The sequence below is a fragment of the Trematosphaeria pertusa genome (genome assembly GCF_010094035.1).
Source record: "Trematosphaeria pertusa strain CBS 122368 unplaced genomic scaffold BU26scaffold_32, whole genome shotgun sequence".
In the NCBI taxonomy this organism is placed as follows: Eukaryota; Fungi; Ascomycota; class Dothideomycetes; order Pleosporales; family Trematosphaeriaceae; genus Trematosphaeria; species Trematosphaeria pertusa.
Window position 1 is genome coordinate 101287 of NW_022987243.1, and position 16684 is coordinate 117970.

At 55.5% G+C, this 16684-nt stretch overlaps 9 protein-coding genes across 9 annotated transcripts in view; 6 read left to right on the forward strand and 3 right to left on the reverse strand.

Moving 5' to 3' along the window:
* Positions 1-8: 8 nt before the first annotated feature.
* Positions 9-1249, reverse strand: BU26DRAFT_238824 (uncharacterized protein). The gene has a single exon (XM_033820983.1). It carries the CDS (start codon positions 1083-1085, stop codon positions 222-224), a length of 864 nt encoding a protein of 287 aa, XP_033675328.1. The 5' UTR covers positions 1086-1249; the 3' UTR covers positions 9-221.
* BU26DRAFT_238823 (uncharacterized protein) lies at positions 1250-2435 on the reverse strand. The gene is made up of 2 exons (XM_033820982.1): positions 1524-2435; positions 1250-1470 (listed from the first exon to the last, which is right to left on the reverse strand). The coding sequence occupies exons 1-2, from the start codon at positions 2283-2285 to the stop codon at positions 1414-1416; spliced, it is 819 nt and encodes a 272-aa protein (XP_033675329.1). The 5' UTR covers positions 2286-2435; the 3' UTR covers positions 1250-1413.
* Positions 2436-2545: 110 nt separating this feature from the next.
* On the forward strand, positions 2546-4695 carry BU26DRAFT_526114 (uncharacterized protein). The gene has a single exon (XM_033830669.1). The coding sequence runs from the start codon at positions 2744-2746 to the stop codon at positions 4499-4501; it is 1758 nt and encodes a 585-aa protein (XP_033675330.1). The 5' UTR covers positions 2546-2743; the 3' UTR covers positions 4502-4695.
* A 228-nt stretch (positions 4696-4923) lies between these two features.
* Positions 4924-5595, forward strand: BU26DRAFT_411266 (subtilisin-like protein; the record flags this gene model as incomplete). Its single annotated transcript, XM_033822944.1, has 1 exon — positions 4924-5595. A coding segment is annotated over one exon (672 nt), but the record flags the coding sequence as incomplete, so codon positions are not given.
* A 512-nt stretch (positions 5596-6107) lies between these two features.
* Positions 6108-7185, forward strand: BU26DRAFT_545060 (NAD(P)-binding protein; the record flags this gene model as incomplete). The annotated part of the gene is made up of 3 exons (XM_033831771.1): positions 6108-6359; positions 6411-6607; positions 6670-7185. Exons 1-3 carry the CDS (start codon positions 6281-6283, stop codon positions 7183-7185), a joined length of 792 nt encoding a protein of 263 aa, XP_033675332.1. The 5' UTR covers positions 6108-6280.
* A 93-nt stretch (positions 7186-7278) lies between these two features.
* Positions 7279-8392, reverse strand: BU26DRAFT_611755 (uncharacterized protein; the record flags this gene model as incomplete). Its single annotated transcript, XM_033836085.1, has 2 exons — positions 7279-7727; positions 7809-8392. 2 exons carry the CDS (start codon positions 8390-8392, stop codon positions 7295-7297), a joined length of 1017 nt encoding a protein of 338 aa, XP_033675333.1. The 3' UTR covers positions 7279-7294.
* Positions 8393-9391: 999 nt separating this feature from the next.
* On the forward strand, positions 9392-13260 carry BU26DRAFT_535981 (uncharacterized protein; the record flags this gene model as incomplete). Its single annotated transcript, XM_033831318.1, has 6 exons — positions 9392-9727; positions 9801-9897; positions 9949-11611; positions 12161-12567; positions 12637-13075; positions 13137-13260. The coding sequence occupies 6 exons, from the start codon at positions 9392-9394 to the stop codon at positions 13258-13260; spliced, it is 3066 nt and encodes a 1021-aa protein (XP_033675334.1).
* Positions 13261-13839: 579 nt separating this feature from the next.
* On the forward strand, positions 13840-15048 carry BU26DRAFT_442974 (uncharacterized protein; the record flags this gene model as incomplete). Its single annotated transcript, XM_033824529.1, has 1 exon — positions 13840-15048. A coding segment is annotated over one exon (1209 nt), but the record flags the coding sequence as incomplete, so codon positions are not given.
* A 1138-nt stretch (positions 15049-16186) lies between these two features.
* Positions 16187-16684, forward strand: part of BU26DRAFT_498178 (uncharacterized protein) — a 5622-nt gene continuing 5124 nt past the window's right edge. Inside the window, exon 1 of the mRNA XM_033826328.1 lies at positions 16187-16599. Within this exon, the coding sequence (XP_033675336.1) occupies positions 16517-16599 (83 nt within the window). The 5' untranslated portion in view covers positions 16187-16516. The remainder of the gene's footprint in view (positions 16600-16684) is intronic.

Below are 16684 nucleotides of genomic sequence, written 5' to 3' on the forward strand. Positions count from 1 at the left end.
CCCGGAGGTCCTGGGCAACTCCGCGCTCTGGCGCATTGCGCAGACAGGGGTAAGCAGGCTAGATCATTTTCGGTTAGCCGTATCGGCCTTAGCATTCACCCGTGGACCCCTCGTCTGATATCGCGCCTATTTCGTCTTTCTTGTTGCTCATTTGCATTCAATACGAGGAACACTACGTGACTGTGCTCTTCGTCGAAGATACGGAAGGGGGTGCTTCTTCCCTACTGCTCCTCTGGCATAACGCATACGCACTCCTCCTCGCCCTCCTCATCCCCCAAAGCCTGCCTCACCCCCTTCATCTCAAGCCCGAACTCCGCCCCCTCGGCCTCCTCCCCCAGCCCCTCAACCTCCACATCCTCTTCGTCCCTACCTACCTCGTCCCTCCTCTTCTCCGCATTAAACAGCGCCCCCTTGTCATACAGCCTATGATTCTTCACACCACCCTTCCTCTTCACCCTAATTTCTCTAACCCTAAACGCAAACACGAACTTCTCTTCCGTCTCGCTCTGCGTCTTCGCCACTTCTTTCCTTTTCCACTTCCCCTCTGGGCCGACTGAGACGGGCACGCCGGTCCAGGCCGTTGCGTCGACGCCGACGTTGATGTGGAGCCCCTTCTCTTCCAGTGTTGCACGGAAGGATTGCGAGGACGAAGCGATCATGACGCCGGTGATCAAGTACACTTTCTCTCTCCACCGGTTGCCGAGAAGATACCCCCTAACTTCGTCGCTCCTCACTACATCTTCCAACCACTTCTCACTTGGCACGAACGTCATCGTAGTCATCGTTCCGACTTCCCAGTGCTGCTTGACTTCCTTCTCCGCGTGAACAGAAATACCACCGCCGATGCTGAAGATCATCTGTAGGAAAGAAGTCCAGACTCCAAAGCGCGAAGACGACTTGCGCATATGAGAACCGCTCCAGTTCTTTTCTGTAAAAGCGCTGACGTCATTGGTGGAAGGAAGAGCAGGGAGACAGAGAGGCTCATCAGGGATGGTGGCCGATTTTATGATGGCGCCAAGACGGATAGGCCCGGTGGGCGGGTAGGGACGTGGTGGGGTTAGGAAGTATGTCGGCTTCTGGGACATGGTGACTTCGGGTAGATCTAACTTCGATCTAATAGCCCTGGAGGGGCAACTCAGAGAGTGATTCGGATGTCGGGGCTCAAGTTAATAAGAATGTCGGTGGTGAAGCTGAGACTTGGAGCACGCCGGGCTGTGGCGTAGGAAGCTAGTTGCTCAAATGATTGGGCTGAGTAGATCTGTACATCGGTTTTGCTCACCCGTCAGGGAGACGTTCGAATGTGCGTCGCCCTTGTTGACGGTATCTTTGTTCATGGATCGATAGCAATACGGTTGGATCTGGCCAATGCCAGACGCAGTTAACTTGCGCGCCTATGCTGCAATAACCCCGATCTCAAAAGTAAGCGACGGGCTGTAAATCCGGTACCTCGATCTCGCGGACTCGAGAAGCCTAGGTCTCAAATCAGCACGCACTAAGGGCGGGTTGAAAGGGGAAGAGGCTACCTTCCGTCTCCTATGACTACGTGTGCTTGAATTCGAGTCCTCCTCCCTTGAGTGTCTGCTTGGCCGGCGAACCCTTGCACGCCTTACGAGGGCAGGTCTGCGACCCACCTGTACTATTGTAATTGTTTGAGTCCTCGAGCGAGGATTCCGACTCGGTTGGGGCTCGATGTCGGGATAGTGCACCTCCTGTGGAGGGAGGTGCTGCGGTGGCGGCGGAGGAAGGTGCGCTTCGTGTGGAAATAGAAATGGCGGGAAGGGCCCTGGGGGGCCTGGCGGTTGCGGGTGAACAGGCGGGGGAGGTGGTGGGCCAGGGTACGGGCCGGGATAGGGACCTGGATCTGGCGGAGGAGGGAGATGCTGGGGTGGCTGTGGAGGCAGCGGATCTGGCCCAAGCTCCGGGTCTATTTGTACTGGAGGGAGAGGACGGTTGCTGTCAGCTGGTGGTGGGCTCCATGACGGCGAGCGCTTTCCCGAGCGCCGGGCTCGACGAGGGCAGCAGCAACAGCACAGAACAACAATAAGTACAAATGCGGTGACTGAACCAACTATTACCCCTCCAACGACCTCTGCAGGCGGCCTTTCGATAGCTGCATTGATCGGACTGGAGTTTGCAGCTGCTGCGGCAACGAGCGTTGACGTGGGCGCCTGTCGATGGAGGATCTCGTGATGGATGGGTCGCTCATTCGCGGGGACTGCTGATTCGCTCGACGATTGTACATCTATCCATGCGGGGTCCTGGGGCACAATAGGAAATGCGAGCATAAGGAATTGCTGATGCGCATCGCGATGAAGGTGTTCAGCCCGCTGAGGATTGAGAGAAAGTACAAGGCTTGAAGGGAAGAAGGAGGCTGGTAGCCATCAGCATGGCTGCCCCGCGGGACAGATGCTCACCCAACAAGGCTGAATGATAACGGCGCTACCTGACGTGCCTGAGTACTTGCTGATTCGCTTGTGGTCGGTGGGACGATCATGCACGCAGGTTTCAGCCCCCGCCACGAACGCTGGCACCTACACACTGCTGGCAAACCCCTTCGTAACGACGAAATCAACTAATCTACTACCGTTGTGGTGGTGTATAGCCACCTAAAATAAGACCAGATTCTTCTCTGGTGCTGAAAGGAACAGTTTTATCACCCGAATATCGGATGGAGTCTTAGCAAGACGTATCGGCCACATTAACCGCGGACGAGCCTTGTGCGAAAAGTGACGGTCAACACGGCATGAAACTGGAAGACGAGCTTGAACTGCAAGACGAGCTTGAGGATCTCCTCTCACAAGCCGGACGATATGAAGAGACGGCAGAACATGGGAACGGTACTGGAGCGGTCCACGGCTACCAACAGGCAGTGAGGGCGTACGAGCAGGCTGCAAGCCTAGCCGAAAGACTTTGGGGCACACACGATGAGAACGCTTTAAAAGTGCGGGACAACTGGGCAGCCTGTCTCAGAGATGCGGATGATATAGAAGCCGCTATAACCTTGAATGTGGAGAATGTTCAGCGATATAAGGACTCTCTCGGGGACGAAGACGAATTGACGATGGATGCTGAAAGACGACTAGCCGAGAATTGGTTGAGGAACTCTCAGTTCGAAGAGGCCATAGAGCTATATGAGAACATTCTTCTGAGAGTGACTGCTAGGCAGGACCCAACGCGGATCAAGTGTGAAGACCGAACGGATCTGGCGGCAGCTTTGTTCAAATCGGGCACGACGCGCAACATCATGAGGGCCGTCGACCTCAACATGCAATCTCTCCGGGAAGCTGAGCAGGACCTCGGGCGGGAGAATATCGAGACGATTAAAGTTCGCTACAATCTGGGAACGGAGTTATTGAAGCTCTCGAAATACTCTGATGCTACAGAGAAATTCCGGGAGAACATCGACCTTCTGCAGAGTTGTGCGTGCAAGACAAGACCACATCCCGAGCACGCAATGTATCTTGAAGATTGTCTGGCCTCGCTTAAGACTTGCGATTTGAGGCTCGCACGACAAGAGCAAGAGAGACGGAACGAAGGAGAAGCAAGGAGACAACAGGACGTGGAATGGGGAGAAGCTCGGAGGCAGGTAGAAGAAGCGGAGAAAGAACAACAGCGACAGACGAAGGCGGAAGGGCCCAGAAAAGAATGGGATCGATTCAAAAAGTATGAGAGCGATCAACTGGGGAAAGCAAAGAAACAAGTGGATAAGAAGGGACAGAAGTGGGCAGAAGAGGAACGGAAGCAAATCGCAGAACAAGCCCAGCTAGCCAAGGAGAAGCTAGAGAGCGAAAAGGCCCCGCGGGTTAAGCAAGAGCAACGTGAACAAAGACTGTCGAAAGAAGAGGAGGAAGAGAAGGACCAGAAGGCAGTCAGTGAAAAGGGGAAGATTGCAAATGGAACAGCAAAGGAGGACTCCACAAGTCTCGAGGTAGTGATCGGGTTCCAAAGCGCGAAGCAAGCCGAATTGCAGGACGAGACCGCGTCAGGGAGGAAAGAGTTGCATAAGAGTGATCATCTGGCAAGCTCAACTATATGCCAGCCGTTACAGGCTCAAAGTCAAACATCGGAGGCTAAGAGCCTACCTGGAATTAATAGTCCTGAACCAAAGCGGGTCCATGCCACCAGTCCTCCAACGTCTTTGGAAAGCGTAAAAGCTCGTACGCCGTCAATCGACACGGTCATGCCCGCACAGCAGTCGGCACTCGGGGCGCAGAGCTTGATTCAGAGGCTGAGAGCAATATCCAACTTTACCGCGAGGGTAGTCAGCTCTGCGAGCGCTCCTCCGGTCTCGCGGCTTAATGGTCAGCAAACAGCTGACGGCGTAGCGGAACGCCCCCCAAGGAAAGAAGTGGATGAGCCATCGAATATTGGCGACTGCAGCAAAGTTCACGATGGCATTAACAGCGATGAAGAACACCGCTTACGGTCCATGAAGGAGACAAAGCCCTCGGCGCCGATCCTATGGATTTCTGATGTTGGGAAAGGCTGGTGCTGGCTCTAGAATAGAGAGGCGGATCCCTGGAGGATGGCAGCAAGATTTTGATGAACCAAACGAACGTCCGCTGCGAAGAACTCGTTCGAGCGGGGCGTTCCCAGAACCCACAACAAAGCTTCTCACCACAGGAAGTGGGAAGCATAGGCGAGCTTCCTCCGTTAATCCGCCTAGAACACCAATACCGTCGCAGGGTCCGCGCCTAAGTCTCTCTTTCTCAAACTACGAGTAAGTTTGCCTAGTATTAAACCGACTTCCGAAGCGGCAATGGTCAATACCTTCGCGCAGCGGCAGAGGGGCATCGTGTGAAACCGCTAACGAGACACAGGGCGGATAGAGCGGACGACTGGTTCCGTGAGCTTGAAAAACATGCACACAATTTCCTGGACAAGTACAGAGACGACAGGTTCACTGACAGGTCCTCCCGCACAGTCAAGGTAGCGATCCTTGACACAGGAATCGCAAAAGCCGGTGCTCCGCCAGAATCGCCGCTCAGTCTCAAGGGAAGACACATAAAATTTGGGAAGATTGTCGACAAATCGTTGCCGGCACATGAGGACTTGGATGGCCACGGGACACATGCAGCCGGATTGATCTTCACCGTCTGTCCATACGCGGATGTATACGTGTATCGCGTTCTCCGTGGCGGGGACGAAGAGACGATTAGCCAGAAATTCGTAACCGAAGCTCTAGCAGACGCTATCAAGAAGAAAGTCGACATAGTAAGCATGAGCTTTGGTTGGGAGGAAGATAGCGATGAAGACCTCCGCACAATCATTGAACGAGCCAAGATGAGCAATATCCTACTGTTTGCTGCCGCTTCCAACGACGGAAAACGGACTCGAGGAGGCATGGCATTCCCGGCCAGGGCGGACGAGGTGATTGCGATAGATGCTGCAGATGGCCACGGCAATCCTTCAAAATTCAATCCTCCCCCAGGGGACAAGCAGAGGTTTACTGCTCTAGGAGAAGCAGTCAACTCAGCCTATCCGGTGGATCTTGCAGAAGACTGGGAAGAGCCAGGTTGGAAGAGGATGTCTGGAACATCCTGTGCAACGCCGATAGCGGCTGGCATTGCCGGTCTGATATTGGAGTTTGCTCGACAACGTCCGCTGTGCTTCGATCGGTCCGTGGAGGGCCATCTCAAATCCGTTTCAGGTATGCGGGAGGTCTTCAGCAAGCTGTTGTCGATCAGGGATGCGGAGAAGTTCCATTTCAAGTACCTCGACCCGAACCAGCTGTTCCTCTGCACCCCAGACTTTCCGGAGGGCGGCGACTGGTGTCAGAATTCATCCCCGAGGTTGAATGCGGCAAATATCATCGTGGACTGCCTTCGGAAACGGTTCTCGAGAGGAACAGGATTGTTGATGAACGAAAAGATCCAGGAAGAGTGGAGCAGGAGGGGAGCCGTGGCTGAACGCTCCCAGCTCATGCAAAGGATGGGCTGAAGGGAGAAGTAGAGAAAGCAGGTGCTCTCCGGTGTTGGACAAGCTTTTGAGGCTGCGAAATAGGATGTGACATGAAGGAAGGAACCCTAGAAGCAAACGGAGAAAGAACGACCCGGCGTATTGATCGGCTAATTACATAATCAAATACGCTAACCACAAGCGTCCCTATGGATACTTCCCGAGGTCGTACACCGCATCAGCCAGCTGCCATCCAGCTCAACGTGCCACCGCATCCACGCACAGAAGAACCATGTGCCTGCATCGGACAAAGCGGAGCCGAGAGCTACATGATCATAAACCCATTGCCCCACACGCCAACCCTTCAAACTAACACTCCAGCATGGCATCGCCCAACATCACAGCTGAAGCCCTCTTCAACGCCGACGGCATTGTTGCCGTGGTCACAGGAGGCGGCACTGGTATCCGGGGCGAGGAGAAGCCGCATTCGGATTGCCGCTAACGGCCGCCAGGAATCGGCTTGATGATTGCGAAGGCGCTTGCGGCGAATGGCGCGCAGCGAGTCTACATTGTCGGCCGCAGAGAATCCGTCTTGCAAGATGCAGCGCAAAGCATCAATTCGAACGTAGCGGTCCCCCTGCGCGGTGACATAACCTCTCAGGCATCCCTCGTCGCTATCGCGGAGCGCGTCGAATCGGAAACAGGCTACGTGAATCTCGTCGCAAACGCCGGCATCATGGGCCCAGACCCCTCAAAACCGCCCCAAACGAGCCCCCTCCCTCCATATCCGAGTACCGAGCGCACGCTTTGCAGACGCCCATGGAGGACTTCACGCAGACGTATGCGATCAACACAACAGGCGTATACTACACAACGCTGGCCTTCCTCGAGCTGCTCGATGCTGGCAACAAGAAGGGGAATATGGGCCCAGACTGGAGAAGCCAGGTTGTGGCTACTAGCAGCATTGGCGGCTTCAGCAGGCTCCGGGGCGCATCGTTCGCATACAATAGCAGCAAGGCAGCGGTGACGCACATGATGAAGATGCTGGCAACCGCCTTTGTGCCTTATAGGATCCGCTGCAATGTTCTCGCGCCGGGTATCTTTCCGTCTGATCTTGCGGGTGGGATGATGAACACCCTCGGTCCAGGGCATGACGGGGTGTTTGACACCTCTGTGGTGCCGGCAGGAAGAGCGGGAAAAGAGGAAGATATTGCGGGCGCTTACTTGAATGGCAGCGTCGTTGTGGTCGATGGAGGACGTCTTGGGACGCTTGTATCGACATATTAGGATTGAAATACAAAAATCAAAGAGTACATGTGTACAAAAGATTGAAGGTAGTAGACGAGACTGTCGGAAGACTGACGTCACGGAGCGCGCTGAAAAACACCGAGCATCATCAGAACACAAAGAATCCACCAAGTGCAAGCAGAATCGACACCAAAGCACCCGGCGCCTTCACGACCCAAGCAGCGTCAGTGCTGCTAGGTAGGTTCGCACCTCCAGTAACCGTGCTCGTCTCGCCATTCCTCAACCCAGTGCTCGTCGCAGTAGGCAGCCTCGCCGTGCCCGTGGCGTCCGTAAACTCTTCGGGGGAAGCTCGCCAGGTGCCCGAGAAGTTCTTGAAGTGGATCTCGCTGTCGTTACTGTACCGGAACGTGGGCTTGGAATCGTCGTCCGTGACGAGCTCGATGTCGGGCCAAGAGGAGTTCGTCATGCGTTCACCTGAGAAAGTGATCTCCATGGTGCTGCCTGAGATTTCGGTTTTGAGTGTTGCTTTGCCGGACGAGTTGGAGAAGCTAACAGTGTATTCCCAGGACTGCGTCTCGTTCCTATACGCAGTGTCAACGAGGATTCGCGAGTGCGGTAGTCCTCTTTGGAGGCCTTTAGGGTCAGTGGTGATCAAGACCTACCAGATCCAGTTATACCAATCAATACCGCTATCATAACACCCACTCGCCACATCCACACTATTAATCGTCGCCCTCCGCGTCTCGTTCTTCACATACGTGTCCTGGCTTCCGCTAACTTCATATCCATCCTCCCCTTCAACCGTCGACTTCTTCACGCTCGCCTTCGCCAAATCCAGCAACTTCTCTGGCATGAAAGTATAATCATACTCAAAGAACTGGCAGGGCGTCCCATCGTCGTTCCAGCACGCATACGCCGAGCTCGCAAAGTCGAGATTGTACACGCGGTCCTCGGTGAGCACGAGGAAGCCTTCGCCCTCGGATGCGAGATGGTAGAGCTCGAAGAAAAAAGGGTTCGTATCCCAGGGAGGATTGACGCCGACGTAGAGATACGAGTTGACATAAGGACCGTAGTTGGGCGATGTGCAGTCGCTATTGTCGTACGTTACTGTGCCGGAGACGGTGCCATTGAACGCTATGTATTGAGCGCCGCTCCACTCTTCAGCCTCCCTGGTAAGCGATGCGCGAACGAGGGGGAAGAAGACAGCTGCTGCGAAGCTGACGATGGTAGACTTGAAGAATCCCATCTTGACACCGGGTGAGGGGGTTCGTCCAGAAGCGCGAGGCGCAAGGTCACGACGTGGCGAGGCGAGGCTGCCATTATGTAGCGTTGTCGAGGAAGGAAGGCTCGGTCCTTCATCTTAAAATGGTGGTTGGAGATTTCGATCGTGTTCTTCGTATTCCCGCTTTTCCTACCTTTCCCAGCCTCGCGTGTCGTAATCACCCAAATTTAGGTGCAGCCCGCAGCCTTGCAAACGGCCCCGGGGTGTTTTTCGAATCGACTGACATGATGCGCGGCGAAGAAAGAAACTTCCAAGATTGATAACAAACGACAAGGGAAAATGGGAGATGACGGCGTGCCCATTGGGAGACTTTGCTGCTCAGTCCGAGGAGTTGGCCAAGTCACGTGGCTGCGCTTTTCCCCGGGCCACAGTTCAAACCTCCAGGACTTTTCTCAATCTCTGTCCCCGTCGGTCACGATATTTCCACACCCCTTATTGGGGCGCCGACGGACCACGTTTGTACGGTTATTATGAAAGAATTGGCAGCTCCTTCATCGCTTGGACCTGGCTAATCGGGTATGGCATATAGGTGGACGGGTCCGATCGATGGGATACTGCGGGTAATGTTGTTCGCATCCGTCCACCTGGGCCATCTCGTCCAGCCCTGGAGCTGTGTGGGCGCAAGGCTACGCTTAACCGCTTTCGCCTTATCGATCCGAGGCGAGCTCGTGCCGTTGATAACGCAGCGTCCAAGGTTCGCCCCGTCGACGTTGAAGCGGCCTGGAGGGGCTCAAAGTCGCCCGATCGCACGACAGCCTGGGTCCTTTATTCCGTGGTAGGCTTAGGCGCAGGCTCTCTTTGCAATTCTGTTTCGCGTCAGTCGCGTCGCGTCTTCAATTCCAAGGTTGAGCATGCTCTGGCAGCTTTAATACCGCGCCGGAGCCCCTCTTTCCCACATCAAGCTTCCTCTCCACGATTATATCTCTCTGTCTTCCATTCCATTCCTCTCCTCCATCCCTCACAATGGCTCTCGATCGCCTGAAGCAGGCAGCGGCCCATGTTACCGGCGTGGGCCAGCCAGTGCACCCCTTCGATCCTCTCTCCGAAGCCGAAATCGAGCAGGCCGTCGCCATTGTGCGCAAGGAGCACAGCAATGTCTTCTTCAATGCCGTCACGTTATGGGAGCCGCGCAAGGCTGAGATGATGAAGTGGATCAAAGACCCCCAGCACACCCCCCGGCCGCACCGTGTTGCAGATGTCGTCGCTATCGGCAAGGGCAGCAAGGTGTTTGACGGAATTGTGGACCTGACCGACGGCAACATCGTCAGCTGGGAGACGACCGAGGGCGTCCAGCCTCTGGTATATATCTTCCGTCGCCACCTGTACTTCGGCTTCCTGACCATTAATCTAGATCACTATGGAAGACCTCCAGATCGTGGAAACAATTGTGCGCAAAGATGCAAAAGTCATCGAGCAGTGCGGAATCATTGGTATCCCGCCGGAAGAGATGCACAAAGTCTACTGCGACCGTAAGTGCACGCGCTAATGCTAGCGCAAGAGCAGTACTGACTACTACTCAGCCTGGACGATTGGCTACGACGAGCGCTTCGGAACCGGTGTCCGTCTCCAGCAAGCGCTCATGTACTACCGCCCACACGTCGACGATAGTCAGTACAGCTATCCTCTTGACTTCTGCCCCATCTACAACGCCGATACCCAAGAAATCATCCACATCGATGTCCCTTCAGTTCGCCGCATGGTCAACAAGGCCCCGCCGAACAACTACCATGCGGCTGCTATCGAGGCAGAGGGTGGCTTCCGCAAGGATCTGAAGCCTATCAACATTACTCAGCCGGAGGGCGTCTCATTCTCTATGGATGGACGCTACATCAGCTGGCAAAACTGGAAGCTGCATATTGGGTTCAACTACCGCGAAGGTCTCGTTCTCTCGAACATCACATTCAACGACAAGGGGACCGAGCGAGACACGTTCTGGAGGCTTTCGCTTGCCGAGATGGTTGTTCCATATGGAAACCCCGAGCACCCACATCAGCGCAAGCACGCTTTTGACTTGGGTGAGTACGGTGGTGGATACATGACGAACTCTCTCAGCTTGGGCTGTGACTGCAAGGGTGCCATCCACTACCTGGATGCAGCATTCGTGAACCGAGCTGGTGCTGCTACGACTATCAAGAACGCCATCTGCATTCACGAGGAAGACGCCGGTATTCTCTTCAAGCACACCGACTTCAGAGACGACAGCTGCACCGTTACCCGCGCACGCAAGCTCATCATCTCGCACATCTTCACCGCTGCCAACTACGAATACTGTGTGTACTGGGTCTTCCACCAAGATGGTACTGTACAACTCGAAATCAAGCTCACCGGTATTCTGAACACATACGCCATGGACCCCGGCGAGGATCTCCACGGCTGGGGCACCGAGGTCTACCCCGGCGTCAACGCACACAACCACCAGCATCTCTTCTGCCTTCGTATCGATCCCAACATTGATGGACCTAACAACACCGTCTTCATGGTGGATGCTGCGCGTGGCTCAGGCGAAGTCGGCAGCGCTGAGAACAAGTACGGTAATGCGTTTTACGCTAAGAAGACGAGGCTCGAGAACCCCGAGCAGGCGAGGACCGACTACAATGGCGCCACCAGCAGGACATGGGAGATGTGCAACGAGGGCAAGCTGAACCCTTACAGCAAGAAGCCCGTATCGTATAAGCTGGTCAGCAGGGAAGTTCCGGAACTGCTTCCCAAGGAGGGCGGTCTGGTATGGAAGCGTGCTGGTTTCGCCCGCCACGCGGTTCATGTCACAAAGTGTAAGCCTACGTCTTCTTTCGTATTGATACAGCGTGCTAACCTCCCAATGGACGAGGACTCGCAAATCCACCCAGCCGGCCGCCACGTTCCTCAAACCTCGGGCGAGCCCTCTCAAGGTCTTCCCCTGTGGATCGCAGAGAACCCCACAGCCAACCTTGCGAACGCCGATGTCGTCCTCTGGCACACTTTTGGCATTACGCACTTTCCATCGCCTGAGGACTTCCCCGTCATGCCAGCCGAGCCCATGACGCTGCTCCTTAGACCCAGGAACTTCTTCACGAGGAACCCGTGCTTGGACGTACCGCCGAGCTACTGCAGCGTTCCCAGTGGTGTCAGACAGGGTGGTGCTCTCGTGGATAAAATATCGCAGCTGGCCTTTGGTGAAAACAAGGCCGGCAGCTGCTGCGAGAAGTAGAGGTCGCCGCGAGGGTAGATGGATCAAAGACGTGGAAAACTGTAACTGTAAATACCCAATCATCTGAATGCATGGAGAGGAAGATTGCGAGGCTTAGGCCCACGAGATTTACGTCTTATATATAGCGATATCTTTGTTCAAATCACTGGCTTTCCTAATCCGGATTAGCATCCGGCCTGTGATTGGTCAATTAGCGGCCGTCCACCCTCACGCTCCAGCTTCGTCTTTAGTCCCGAAACAATTCAACGGAAACTCTCAAGCGTCGACAACATGCATTGAGCAGGTACATAGAAAGGAAGACCCGTGGAGAGAGCTTCAATGCCGATGCCGAGGGCAAACAGAAAGCTATGGGCATTCCCGGTGACGTCTCCGCGGGCCCCCCACGCGAGAAAGCAGTCCAAGTTCCCGGTCAAAGCTCGAGTCCACCCGAACCTCAACATCCAACCCTGGAACCAGTCACACGTCTCACTCCACCATGGCATGAGTCCCTAGGCTGTCCATTTCTGTTGCCCGCATTTCCATGTACCCAATGATGCCTCGGTGAGCTCCACCTCCACACCGACAATGCCCCGCGCCCTCCCGCCCATCGAGGGCAGCACCAAAGGCCCCAACATTTCGCCCTCGCTCGTCGAAAGCGTGGCAGGCTTCAGCGCGGGCGTGATCTCGTGCCTCACTGTGCATCCGCTCGATCTCCTCAAGAATCGGCTGCAGCTCAATACGCAGACAAAGCCCCGTAGCGGCGATTCGCTAAGGATTATCCGCCATGTGGTGCGGGACGAGGGCGGGCTGGGCGCGCTGTATAGAGGGCTATGGCCCAATATGCTGGGGAATAGCCTGGGGTGGGCGCTGTATTTTCTGTTCTATGGGAGGGCGAAGGAGGTTCTGCAACGGCGGAGGGGGCATGGGGAGCATTTGAGCTCGGCCGAGTTCTTTTCCGCGTCGATTGTTGCTGGTACGTGTCGGGACCGCACCGCTTCCCGCGATGGTGAGAGGGCCGCTGCTAACGAGTTGGGGCGCATAGGCTTGCTAACCGGCGCCTGCACAAACCCCATCTGGGTCGTAAAAACGCGCATGCTCGAGCGCGGCGCGAACCACCCCTCGGCCTACAAGTCCATGAGCGAAGGACTCAAGCACGTATACTACACCCGAGGACTCAAGGGTCTCTGGGCCGGCTTCATCCCGTCCACGCTCGGCGTAGCGCACGGGGCCGTCCAATTCGCCATCTACGAGAAGATGAAGCATCGAAGAAGGGAGGCCATAGGTGGACAAGAGCACTTGGGCAATTGGGACTATATCTATATGAGCGGAGGGAGCAAGCTGCTGGCCGGTGCCATCACCTATCCGTATCAGCCTATACGAGCGCGAATGCAGCAGTATAATGCGGCGACGCAGTACTCAGGGCTGATTGACGTGCTGAGGAAGACTTGGAGAAATGAGGGCTTTCTGGCCTTCTACAAAGGGTATGTCTCTTCGTCGGTTGCGGTCCCGCGCACTGGGGTTGGCTGACTGACCCATCGGCAGGGTTATTCCAAATACGCTGCGAGTCATCCCGACTACCATCGTCACGTTTCTTGTGTACGAGAACACGAAGATTTTCCTGCCGAAGCTCTTTGTAGACGAAGAGATGGCTCACGAGGAAGACTAAGACCAAAAGGAGCCTCTATCTCGCCGGCACAGTTCCACTCGGTTTCCCCAAGAGCATACATTCGAGGCGTTCTTAGGGGTATGTACAGGGCACATAGACGCGGTCCGTAAGATCCAATGCACGGACTATTCCAATCACCATTCTCTCATCTCCCGAGTCATTTAGTTCTGCGTTCAGGGGGGCAGTTGAATGATCGAGTATCCAGGAAGTAGAGAGGTGTCGGTGAAGTACATAGTTACACGTTATGACTTTCAAAGATTCAGTATTTCACTAACATCAGGCACAGGACTCCGAGCGCTGTCCCTGGCACGTGGAACCCAGGGGTACCAGCATCGGTGCAAGCACTCCTATTTCTCAAGCCCTTTCACGATGGGAGCATATATCAGCCTTTCCTCTTGCCCCCCTTGTCATGTCTCCATCGCCAGCTGCGACGACACCGTACCGCACGAGCACAACCAGCGCTAATATGGGAGCGTCGATCAACCGAAACCGCCGCTTGAAATGTCTCCCCTTAGCCGGATTACCCTGAAGCGCAACACCCGAGTAGCCAAAGAGAACAGATCCGATGAGGGCCCATCAATGGCACCGCAACCCACTCAAAAGCTTCGGCATAAATCTAGTGGCCTCCGCTCGCTGCTGGGCCGGTTCCATGAGCAATCGAGAGAAACTATTCCGTCTCTATCGATCCATTCTCCCGAGGAGCCACAAGCAACGCCACCACAAATTTCGAAATTTGTTTTAGGATTCGTCAATTCCATGGATACAGAGCAATTGAGCAATTTCCTGGCTTGGTTTCTCCATTACGACGTTGTCGAGCTTCCCGAATCACCCGCATCATGGTACAGCCCGATGTGCTCCATGGAAATGCGTGCATGGATTGCCCTAGGCGCTTTCCTCTCAAAGACAACCGAATATGGGTTCGACCTAGTGGTACTCGACTCGATCTGTGACCGCCTGAGGCTTCGCCGAGCGGTAGTGCATGGCTGCCTCATACAGCTTAGTGATCCGCAAAAGATGGCCTGGACACAACTCGCGACTATCATTAACGAGGCAAAGCTAGCGCAGAACCCCGAGGTTGAGACTCTTGAGCTTGTACAGGCAAAGCTCCATGATCTGAACGAGCTGGCGCAACGCATTAAGCCAACCGAAGGCTCCATGTTCGCAGCGTGGAGGTCAGAGATACTCGAAAGACTGTGCGGTTTCCTAACACAGGTCCTTGCACCCCGCATCTCCCATCATCGTCTTGGCACAACCCTGGTCACGAACGCAACGAGCGTTCAAGTTCCCAAAGAGGTTAAGGGAGGACTGAGGCTCAATTTTCTCTACGAAGCTATGCAGCAAGAGCGCCAGGTTCCCCTCGTTCGCTACGGCATCTTCCCAGATTCTCCACCTGGCTTGACTCCCGCCGGCTCTTCTGCTCATGACGAGGATCGCGTCTCTATCCTAGACGAAGACTTCATCGAGCAAGAGTGCCAGATCGAGCGCTCGTATAGCGTCACAAAGCTCAGGGCGGAGAACCGTGCGCTTCGAGCTGAAAATGCGGAGCTTCGAAATAAGAACCAAAACTTAGTCCACTCCAACGAGAAGCTAGCCCGGAAATTTGCGATGCTCGGGCGGGTACAACCTGCTCTATACACCCGGCCGGATTGGAACAACAGTGAGCCGATTACGCCTATCATGCCCGATTCTAATGCGCATGTCCGTCCGCAATCTAGCATGCTAGAGGTGCCACTTCCTTGCATGCGGCCCAGATCCCTTTCAGATGGTGACACACGAGAGCTTTCGGCCGTGTTCCAACAGGAGTCAAACTCCTTGGTGATCGCCGCCTCCCCTACTCCTGGCTCGTTCTCATCTCTCCCGTCTGTCTTCGATCCCCGCCTCTCCTGGAAGTACGAGGATGTCTTCAGCGTTCTAGACGAGAAACCTCTTCCTGTTCTACCACTGCTGCATCCTGCCACCGGCGAGCCATTGGCTCCTCCCGAGACGCCCCGCCCTGCTTTCCGCCCTCCACGTGCAGCGAGAATACCACCCCCTCCTCCTGCATACTCTCCACCCCCGCCGCCTGTGGCCCCACTTCCGCGAATCAGGAGAATCGAGCTTACGGAGACTCCTTACGCCAGCCCTAGCCAACGCACTAGGGCCCTTGTCCGCAGCGTTGGCAGCAACAACCTCGCGGCGGCACCGGGCTACACTCCATCAACCCTGGTCTCAGCCTCAACCTCTCCGACTGCCTCGCGGGCCAATTCAAATCGCAGCAAGTCCTCTAGCCCGTTGCGGAACGAACCAGGGCCTCACAACTCCATCGCAGAGTATAACGCACGGCAGCTCAACCACAACTCGGTCCAGCAACCTATTGAGCCATATGCGAGGCCTTCCACCATAGCGGCGCCCTTGACTACTGCTAGGAACGCGGTGACGGGTATTGTTCGGCGTCGCACCAATGAGATGGACTTCGACATAGGCGAAGGCAGCCCGCCGAGGTGTGGCAGCGTCGGCGCGATATTGGATGCGATAATCGGTAAGGGAAAGGATGAGCAGCAGGGGCCGGACATTTCGAAGAATTTCTGAGCTCGCTAGGGGTAGTGAATGCTGTGGGGGCTTTCAGGTGGGGTTTCAGAGCCTGTGGGGACTCCGCGGTCATCGGTTGAAGGCATTCAGCCTTGTCTATGCAAATGAGCATGTCTAGTAGCGTTCTGGAGCGATGATACCTTCTATAGCTGCATCTCAAGATAGAATATCTGTACACATTGTCACGCTTTAGCCGGCTCGCGGCCTTTCCTTCTGTGAGTTTCCGAACATGTCGTTTCCTATGGCTAATGATCCTGGCTCGGTGCCCACATCGACTGGGTCCTTCATCACTTCGCAACATGCTCGCTATTCACTGATTAGACTCTTGACTTCTTTGCCGAGCCAACTCATTGGCGAGCTCCGAGACAGTGAACGGAGGTGAGAGCTGGCACGCTGCAGCTACCCGCTGCCGGGTTCACCTCAATCTATTGTTGTTTGCTCCATCCCCGTCGCGCACTGTCTCAGCGGCGGCTGGCGGATTCGCGGTGACTCTTAGATGACGGAGTGAGGGAGTGAGGCTGCACGGGGCTGCACCTGCCTTCCATACGACGCCACGTGACGACGCGTTCCTGCCTCAGCCCCGCACATAAAGCGCCACAGCCTACTCGACCTCCTCTCTTCCTCACCCCAACTCACCCCAACTCACGCTCGCAACAGTCAACGCCTGCTGCCCACCATCTCCCCCAACATGACGAGGTACGTCGTCCAGGTGCTTGCTCCAGGCCGCCGCACGGCCAGCCTACTCGTCGTTCTCGCGCCCTCTCAGCTATGGTACGTATGCCCCGGTACCCATACACGACAACACGTCCTTCGGCGGCTGCGGGAAGCCCCCCCCCCCCCCCCCCCCCCCCCCCCC

What these genes read in the sequence shown, in the direction of transcription:
- BU26DRAFT_238824 (XM_033820983.1), bottom strand. Translation starts at nt 1,085, where the DNA reads ATGTCCCAGAAGCCGACATACTTCCTAACCCCACCACGTCCCTACCCG.
- BU26DRAFT_238823 (XM_033820982.1), bottom strand. Translation starts at nt 2,285, where the DNA reads ATGCTCGCATTTCCTATTGTGCCCCAGGACCCCGCATGGATAGATGTA. An exon ending in GTAGTCATAGGAGACGGAAG is followed by an intron (nt 1,471 to 1,523) that starts GTAGCCTCTTCC and finishes TTTGAGACCTAG; the next exon opens with GCTTCTCGAGTCCGCGAGAT.
- BU26DRAFT_526114 (XM_033830669.1), top strand. Translation starts at nt 2,744, where the DNA reads ATGAAACTGGAAGACGAGCTTGAACTGCAAGACGAGCTTGAGGATCTC.